Here is a 10,578-nt window from a genome sequence, read left to right as displayed (position 1 = left end):
ATACTTTCAGTGTGTTTGCTATGTAGTTTGGTTATTAAGGACAAAAAGTTTGACAAAAAAATACAAATTGGCTGAGAGGTGAAAGAAGTATGTAGAATTTACACCTCAAAAATTTAATTTCATTGATTAGAAATAGCAGCGCTGGAAAAAAGTAAACCAGTCTTTGCCATGTGCACTGAATATGCCCTTAGATTTGATATATTCTAAGATTCTCTTTTCCAACGATCAAACACATCTACAGCTCTGCTTTTTTTTTTTCTTGTTCGCTTTTTAACCTTTTGGTTCATATTTGATTTACATACCATAGATCAATTCGATTAAATCCAATTAAAGTCTCTTTAATTGGTATAACACTTTCAACAATAAATATTGTGTGAAGTTTTACGTTTTATCACTAATGAGTGAGCCAGTGGCAATGATAGAAAGAAAAAAACTCCCTGAGCTGATATGAGGAAAGAATCTTGAAAGGAACCAGTTTGCTTTTATTCCTACTAAACCAAAGACTACATCGCTCAATTTCAGGAGTCTTCATAGGTTCATAGTTGAGAACGATTTTTGTGTCCTCACCGGCTCAAAACAACCATAGTAAGAAGGAAAACACACCAAGGGTCGCAATAAACTTACCGTGCCCCACCAGAGTGCATCAGCGTAGGTGGAAAACTCCCTATTAATGTCCTTCTCCACAAGGTAGACGAGGAAGGAGGCGAAGATGAGCACCAGAAAGCCGATGTACCAAGCAGTCACAAGCTCCTAGAAAACAGTACAAGAGAGTTTAATAGTGAAATACTTTACAATTGTTACAAACTCATTACTATTTCCACAGTTGTACCTTGAGTTAAATCCACATCATATTTAGTTTAATGTCAAGTTCACTAGACCAAAAAAAATCATTTTGGCAGATCAATAACTCAAAAGTCATGTTGAATATGTTTGTTTATTGGTATTTGTGAATGCAGTGTACATTCAGAACGCACGAAAACATTGACCTACAAATCAGATCAACACGCAACAATTTCTTTAACAATAAAGTTGTATTCACGCCCCTCACACTTTTCCTACATATTTTAATAGAAGTGAAATAGAAATAACTGAGATTTCATGGAACCAATGTACATGAAAAAAAATAATTGTTGTTCTTCCTGTGTTTTTTTTTTTTACCAAACCAATTTTGTAAGACGGTGCTGTGAGGATTGGTCAGCAGTCGAAGGGCTGCTTAGACTGCTGCCCCCGCGACCCGAATTACGGATAAGCGGGAGAAAATGAATGAATGAATGAATGAATTTTGTAAGAGACATGATTACAGCAAACTTTAGCTTGCTAAAGCTGGATTGCATCACTAGCAAATTGTGTCAGTAACAGATTATTGGTATATTTTGGCTTTTTTGGAATAACAGACAGCAGCTTGTTTTATTTTCTTTCCTAATTTTTATCCAGACTGCAGGTTCTAAATTAATTAGACATTTAAACCTATATGGAGTCTATAAACCTATATATAATCTACAAAAACATGACTGCAGCTTTGCTAATATGCCTATTATTGCTTATGGTAACCTCAAACATGTCCCTAAACCTTAATAATCTTGGTCCTGTGAGTAGGCTTATGAAATGTTTGTCTACATATGATCAAATGACCTTTGGCTGACAAGAAGATTAAGCCTTATACTGAAAATGACTGTCCCCAAGTGGATTTAATCTGCTAACAGAGATAAGTGTACATTTATGCAATTATTGATTCAAAAAGATGTGCAACCTTACAAAAAGACATAAAAGGTTTGGAGTCATATAGCAGGGTTATGGCATAGTGATTACAAATCTATTTATATATATATATATATTATATTATATTATATTATATTATATTATATTATATTATATTATTTAAGACATTTTAATCGCAGGTCAGGCTTTTTTAGTGACTTTTTATCCCAATCCATTTCCCATCATTGTGTTGTGTCAATTTCCGTAAAATTTGCTCAAAAAGAAAAAAATTCTAGTTATATCGTTTTACAATGATAAAAATGTATGAGAAAGTGCATGAAAAAGTTGGTAAATATTAGTTGATGTTGGAAGAATTGAGACTGCAAAACCCAGAATCAGAAAAAAAAAACCAGAATTAAATATGAGAGTGTTCTGGAGTGGATCACTTTTCTTCTGTATCTGGTTTATCATGGTCAGGGTCAGTGTGGTTAAAGTTACTAAGGAAAAAAAAATACTGTATGCGAGTACAAACAAAAATAACTGTGGGACTGGATGGGATTGGTCAGAATGTCCTGTGGGAGAGGGCCAGAGTGGGGTTGGGGGGGGGCAAGCCCATAACCACACTGAGTACATACTGTATGTTCCAATATATGAGTTAACTGTAATAAAGCTTATTTGTATTCTTTTTCTCTCAGACATGACACTAATTACACAAAAGACACATCAATTTATCTCCTGTTGGGAGTTTCAGTATAATTCAGATCAAACCTCACGATGGTTAATGTAAAAGCGTCCCAGCATACCTTACTGTGTGCGTAAACTACAGATCCCAGAAGCTTCCAGGTGCCTCCACGACGGTCCATTCGCACCATGCGCAAGATCTGAAGGAAGCGCATGCTTCTCAGTGCCGAAGCAGCAAAGATGTTGCCTTGGCTACCAGCTGAAACCACGGCAACCGATGCGATCAGCACAATGATGTCTGATAGAGAAGGGGAAAGGGAAAGAGAGAGAGAGAGAACATTTTTATTTGCTGTGTGGTAAAGGCCGGCTTTGTTCACTATTTAAATACCTAGAACTGATTGTTGTGTAGTTACTGTACATCATTTGACTACAATGCAGTTCATGTTAAAAATACTTGCATGTTCATTCTATCATCAATGTAGTATAGAGTGTCGGATCAAAATTTATTCCAGGATTATAAGATGTTCTTTTGCAAAATGACACAAACACATTTTTTTGCCGTTTTCCCCCAAATAGTTTTTCCTTCTTCTTTCACTCCAGAAGGCCCAACTAATTCTCAAGCATGCCTGGTGAATCCCACTACATTACTCTCATACTGCTTTGTTTTTTGTTTTTTTGCATACAATTTGTCCAGTTACAAAAAAATAGGATTTCACTTTTCCTCCTTTGCTATGAAGCTCCAGATGCCGCAATGATGGGGTTAAAAAATCGGAGAATGAGAACAGACTCCTGCTGTTAAACAAAAAATAATCAGGTTTTTACATTCTCCCCCGTCGCTCCATGAGAAATACAAAGATTTTGGATGAGATGAGAGGACAAAGGAAGTTCACACTGAACCCACATCCACTTAAGAAACCCTCAAAGAACACAAACAGCTCCAAGCCTCAAACAGGCCAATAATATTAGCTTTCTGTCCCTGTCCCCCCCCCCCCCCTTCCTCATGTCCCATCCATCTCCAACTCCTCCAGACGAAGTCTCCACACTCTGATGTGCCCCCCGATTCATTGTTGTTTGGTGTCGTGAGTAATGAGGATGATGCTTCACCGCTGTGTGTCAGGGCTTTAAGGAACACAGGGACATGCTGATTTAGGAGAGGGCTCTGCTTTTCATAAATCATAAACTACTTAGACAAAATGTGACCTGGATAAAAAAAAAAACATTACAGCATTGTTACACTGTACAGCTGCTATTCTGACTCAGACTTAAAGAACTGGGCAAGTGGGTCGGGGAAATCACCAGCTTTAAATGGAAAAATCTAAAAGATTTAGTTTGAAATTCATTTCTAATTAAAACAATCATCAATAGTAATTCTATTCATGTAAAACTCATCACTATTAAGCAGCCTTTACAGATAAGATGCTGTCTCTTTACTACTCTGTCTTAGAGAATAAACACATTATAATATTGATACTAAGCTGTAAATGTAAATGTCAATAGAATGTCAATAATGTTATAACAGAATGCCAAAATCCCAAAGATTCTTGTATATAAACATTTTTTGATTTATGCAATTTTGGCAGATGTCTTTATGGAGAGCCACTTACAGTTATTCAATATTTATACAACAGAGCAATTGAGGGTTAAGGGCCTTTGCTCTAGGGTCCAACAATGGCTGCTTGGTGGTGCTGTAATTTGAGTGCTTAGCCATCCAATCCAAAGTCCAGCAGCTTAAACACTAAGCTACCAGTTTAAAGGTTAGATATTTTCCTCTGAGTGCTGACATTGTAGACTCCTTCCAAAAATGTGAAATAAAAGTCAAGAGGCTTTTATCAAGTCAAGAGGCTTTTATTCATTCATTCATTCATTTTCTCCCGCTTATACGTAATTCGGGTCGCGGGGGCAGCAGTCTAAGCAGGCCCCCGCCTTCGACTGCTGCCCAATCCTCACAGCACCGTCCCTTACGGTCCCTCCTGCAGGTGGTGAGCCCACGGGAAGGCGGCCCCACGTCACTCCGACGTCACGGACCTTGATATTTCCCTCGTAAGGGATTTTTTTGGAAGCTTTTATTGTCATTTGTACTATACACAGTTGTACACGGTACACAGTAAAAACGAGACAATGTTCCTCCGGAACGTTGACTGGAAAATGACTGGAGTGCAGATAAATGGTGCACTCAAACACCTATACTAACTAATAAGGAAGTAATCAATATTTACTCTGGCAGCCTATGTACTTCTGACATTTTTGACTGTAATTAACTCAATATGTGTATAATTCAGTTTAGAAATTTCATTCATCTGATGCAATACTACTACTACTAATAATTATTCATTAAAATGTCCCTGCAAATAGTAACACTTTGGAATTTGAACATGGAAATGTATTTTCCATTGTTGTACTGTACACACAGTTAATACACCTGTCTCTGTCTGTTGTGTATCATCCTTTATATAGATGCCTACATATTTGCGTTATTAATTTTTTTGTCTGTGCTTCCGTCAAAACAAATTGCTTTTAAGCGTGCCTTATAAATAAAATGCACTCATGCTAAACCTCCTGAGATGTCTTTCTGTTCATCTACATTATGCCCTTCATGTCCAATAGGAAAAACCTTACTGTTTATTTTTATTTATTATAATCACAATAGCGCTTAATGAGGCCTGGCAGCTTCGATAATGACATGTAAGCAAAGAGCTCATTAAAAGCTGGCAAAACAAAATAAACACATGACCTGGTGTTGGCGATTGGAGAAGGGGGAAAAAACACACACACATACCTTGGACATATATAAATATATAACTCTATGGAATCATACATTGTTAATATTTTCTTCAGCGACTTGTAAAATAGATAAGGGTGGAAAAAAACAGAACATTCTGCTAATGGTCTTGCGTGCTATTAGTGACCCTTTGTGCCTTTTGGTGTCTGTTGGGGTTTAAACATTCCCTATGGACACAGTGGTTTCTGTACAAAAACAGTCGCTCACATGACATGATGCCAAATTGATTCCAATGGCGTGATATTTATGCGCTCCTTGGACTAATGGTAAAAGCAGTGGAGCAGGTGTGGAGCATAGTGATGGTGTGAGCACAATCAGTGTGTGTAAATACATGTGTGTGACTTGGTGACTTGGTCTTCAACAAATGAATGTACACAGACATGTTGAAAATGGACTCGTGTCATTATTCCCCTGTATATTATACACATGAATAAGAAAGTAGTGTTTTAGGAAAATAATTAACATTAGGCTAATGCGTGGCAATATGACACACTGCAGCGTTAGTAGTACCATAGTGAATGCTGATTCTTTACCAGTTACATCATGTGCCACTGTGTGTTTAATTCATAACAGACATTTCACTAACTGTAAGTAAAGAAGACTCAACATATGAGTTAAAGCAGAGTTCCTGAACCACCAGAATTGCTACCGGGTTGCTAAAACGTTCTGGGAAAATAATGTCAATAGGTAATAGTATGTTTTTTTTGTTTTAAGAGCCACTGTCCAAATTTGTACTTGGCACAATTTCAGAAAACTTTATTTCCACATGCAACAGGTTCAACTTAGTAAAGAGTGTTAATCCAGCATAATGTGTGCAGTTACTAAAAAAAGTTAATGAAATTATCCTGAATTTTGTTTGCTGTATGCAGTTGCTATGTCAATGCTATTTTTGATGATTTCATACGCATACATTTTATAGATTCAATTCACATTTTTTACATTTGGTATAGCACTTTTATGAATAAAAGTTGTATCAATAAAGTATAGATTTAGTGCCTATACATTTGTTACTTATAATTAAAAGTTTGTCCCTAATGAGTAAAACACTGGTGACTGGCAAGAAAAAACTCCCTGTGATGGTATGAGGAAAAAACTTTGAGAGAAACCAGACTCATAAAGGAACCCGTCCTCATCCGGGTGGCACCAAATGTCTATTCTTTACAGTTCAATCACTGTTTTGGTGTACTGTTTAGTGATAAATACAGAGCTCTTCATGCAACCTGTGGTCCTGAGCCATTGTAGCAGACTGTTGATATCAATTACAGTCTAAATCCATCTTTAAAGTTCTTGAGTTGCTCAGTAACTACATGGATCTTTAGACTGTTCATATGGAACCACCCTCAGCTGAATCCCCAGCTGGTCCATGAGATTATTTTGAAAAAAGAAAACAATTTGCTGTACAAAATGTTCAAGTCTCCTGTATTAAAGAATGCAACTTGTGAACATTTGTGTACATTGTAAATTCTTTCCACCAAATCTTTTATTACTTATATTACAATCCTTCTAAATCATTTCCCTCACCATCTTCTTTTTCTTCTCTAAATTTAAAATTTATTAAGATGAAGAAGAGATCTATTTTATGTGCATATTACAGTGCATAGGGTTTTAAATATAATTGGAATGTAAATACTAACTGACCAAAAGGTACCTTAAAGAGGATTTTTTTTAAATAGATTTCGTGCATTTTAACTTCTTCATTAAGGGAGAATTAATATAAAATAAATTTGGATATTTTTGTGTATAATTTATATAATTATTATATTATAAAATAAGTCTCTTTTAATCATCCTGCACTGCAACTTTTAGTATTTTTTACTGTTTAACACTTTAAACACACAAAATTACCCACAGAAAAACAAGTAAATGAATAGCAGACACTTTGTGAAAATTAAATCAGTGTTAAATGAGAAGTTATATACAGCACCTAATGAAATAAACTAATACTTTTGGGCTACAGTATATCCAAGCAAAGGCACACTCTCTCTCTTTTACACTCACACACACACACACACACACACACACACACACACACACACACACACACACACACACACACACACACACACACACTCAGGAAGCTACTTGTTAATGATGACCATTTATTTAAAACCATGAGACCATTAACAAATGCTGGCTTTGCAAACATATGCACACACACACACACACACACACACACACACACACACACACACACACACACACACACACACACACACACACACACACACACACACAAACACACACACAAACACACACACACACACACACACACAAAAGCACAGGCACACAAGAGGTAAGACAGTTCATGACTAACAAGCTCCACTCCAAAATAGTTTGAAAAAAAGCTACAGAGGAGGTTAAAGCTCCCGGTGGCCTCGTTGCCAGGTTGTGGAATATGACTCCAATAGGAAATGAAACTGCAACTGCGCTGCTTAACCAAAGCCATCTACGCTGGGTCACGGTTATCAAATCATTTAGTCTGGTCTAAAATTGATTTCACATGCAAATGCAGGAGCAGGCATAAAGCCTGGAGAAAGTTTAAATGTTTTAATATATGTAATATATATATATTAATATATGTGTGCATATATATATATATATAAATATATGTGTGCATATATATATATATATATATATATATATATATATATATATATATATATATATATATATATATATATGCACACACACACACACACATATATATATATATATATATATATATATATATATATATATATATATATATATATATATATATATATATATATATATATATTACATATATTAAAACATTTAATATTATTATGTATTATGTATTATGATGTATTATGAAATGTAATAATGTAATCTGTTCTTTCAAGAAGCCACTTTTTTATGGTCAACCCGTCATGCCTGGCTCAGAAGAATAAAGAATCTAAAACTTGTGGAAAAAAAGATTTAGGTTGCCAGATTGCTCATATGCTTGGAGGGTGGCAGATGAATTGACGTAGTGGTGAAGTGTTAAAGGTTGCCAGATTGGAGAGGTGCCACACTGGAGTATTGCCTCGATGAGCAAATAGTATAACAGGCTGGCTGAACAGGAAGGCGAGATTTAACAATATCAGATTCTGTAGCTGGTTGGTGACACAGCTTGGTTGCCAGATTGGAGTCCAGGTGTCAGGTGGGAGTAAGTAAACTGAACTGTTTTTACACCACAAGGGTAAGACTGCAGTGACAGAATCATCACCAGACATAAGGAGTTATAAGAAGAAACGAGGGCACTATGACCTAGATAGAATACAAACATCTCGCCAATGACGGTCCAACAAAGAGCAAAAAGTATTTGGACATATGACTTTTCTAGCCAAACTGTTACCACAAAGTTGGATGCTCACAATTGCACACAGGATGTCTTTGTATTTGCTTGAATTTTTTTTTCTTTATTTCCCTTCACACAACCAGGAGACCCAAATCTTTTTCTGCATGACAATGCCCATGTATTTTGCGGCATTTGGTGTATGAAAGTATGTGTGTATGAATGTACATATGTATGTATGTATGGTGGTAGCTAAGATGTTAGACTTCAGATCAGAAGGTCATTGTTTCAAATTCCAGCAATACCAAGCTGCCACTGCTGGGCTCTTTCGCAAGGCCCTTAAACCTTAATTGCTTAGCTGTAAAACTAATATAATTGTAAGTTGTGTCTGCCAAATGCCAAAATTTTTTTTTTAAATGCATATGTGTTAAACTGGAACATCTTAAATGCCCTGCTATAGAGCTCTGACCTAAACCCTACTAAGAATCTTTAGGATGAACTGAAATGCTGACTGCGCCACAGGCCTCCTCACCCTACATTGTACCTTTACTAGTAGACTTTACTAACACCCTTGTGGCTGAATGAGAGCACAAATTTCCACAAGAACAATCTATCGAGTTGAACATCTTCTATAACAGCAAATGAGGAATAAATATGGAATGGTATGTTCAAAAGAACATACAAATCCTTTGTGCATATCATTGTGATAAATAACTTTAATAAATTCTCTATTACCCTGATTAAGAAGCAGATAAATATCTTGCTTACCTATAATGCTGAACGGCTTTCGAGCGAATCGCAGCCGTCCCTGCCATCCTCGATAGCGGCAGCAACAGCCTGCAGACCAGATCCGAATGAGGTACTCCATCCCGAACACAATAATCATAACAAACTCCTGTTAGAGGAGAAAATACACCAGTCAGGACGAGGCATGCGTTATACAGAGTACAGTGGGTTACAGAAATACATTATGATATTCATGAGATGAGGTTGACTACACAGAGTCAGTATGGTTCCTCAAGGGTTTTGGTTTGGAAATGTTCTTAAACCTTTAAGGATTTCCCTATATGGAATTGACCTGTAAAATCTATAGTGCAAAGAGGATATATGATTGAAAAAAATGATAATAATTGTATATTTTCACTTAGAAGATATACTTTCAAAAACCTATTTTTTTTCGAATTGTGCAAGTGCAAGATTCACTTTGTGTGGAAAGTAATCAGAGTTAAAAACAGATTTAATAATAAAGCTATTCAGAATTTCAATACCTAATCAAAAAAAAAAAGGTTTTTACAATGATGACGACGATAATAACGATTATAATAATAGATTTAACATTTTAATTATAACGTCTTCTTTAGTCACCCCGCACTGCAGTTTGTTATTGAATTTGACTGTTTTCTCACTCCTGTTATAAGAATTTAATAAACCAGTCACGGCGAGGCACGCATCATCATGTGTACAATGACTTAATACATTATGATGATAAAGCTGACTACACATAGTAAATGTGGTTCATTGAGGGCTCTGTGAATGATCAATTGTTGAAATGTTCAAAATATGTTTTAGCTTGGAAATCCTTTTGCTGTCATTCTTTTATGAACTTTCCTTCAAATTCAGTAAATGGGTTCTACTTGGAACCCCTTCCATCAGGAAAACACTTGGGACTATTTAAATAATTAAATTTCAACTATTCATCCATGAGGACAATCGAGAAAAAGGCTACATGCAAAACTTTGGCTTTGTTCAGGGTGTGTTTTTTTGTGGTCTCAAGCGTTAACTTTAGATTATAAATATATACAGTACCTCATAAAAGTGAGTACACCCTTCATATTTCAGCAACCATTTTAGTATATCTTCGCAATAGACAATACTATTTATATATATATATATATATATATATATATATATATATATATATATATATATATATATATATATATATATATATATATATTAACTTTAAACTAACTTTTAACTAACTTTAAAATTAACTTTAAACTGTTCTATCATGGTGTGGATGGAAAGAGAAATGTGGAAAAGCTGGAATTTGAAGGGGTGATGATAAATGACATCAGTGCTTATGCTCCACAAGGGGGTTGTGAGATGAAGGAGAAAGAAA

The 10,578-nt window shown here is 35.6% G+C and overlaps 1 protein-coding gene across 2 annotated transcripts in view; it reads right to left on the bottom strand.

The window, feature by feature from the left end:
- Window positions 1-10,578, bottom strand: part of kcnq5b (potassium voltage-gated channel, KQT-like subfamily, member 5b) — a 110,944-nt gene that overhangs the window by 20,372 nt on the left and 79,994 nt on the right. For both annotated transcript variants that reach the window (XM_083522951.1, XM_083522952.1), the window contains exons 3-5: window positions 9,225-9,351; window positions 2,502-2,677; window positions 625-750 (exon numbers count right to left, since the gene is read on the bottom strand). In XM_083522951.1, coding sequence (XP_083379077.1) covers window positions 625-750; window positions 2,502-2,677; window positions 9,225-9,351 — 429 coding nt within the window. The remainder of the gene's footprint in view (window positions 1-624; window positions 751-2,501; window positions 2,678-9,224; window positions 9,352-10,578) is intronic.

The sequence above is a fragment of the Silurus aristotelis genome, assembly GCF_946808225.1.
Source record: "Silurus aristotelis genome assembly, chromosome: 20".
NCBI classification, from domain to species: Eukaryota; Metazoa; Chordata; class Actinopteri; order Siluriformes; family Siluridae; genus Silurus; species Silurus aristotelis.
This window is presented reverse-complemented; position numbering and strand designations above follow the sequence as displayed.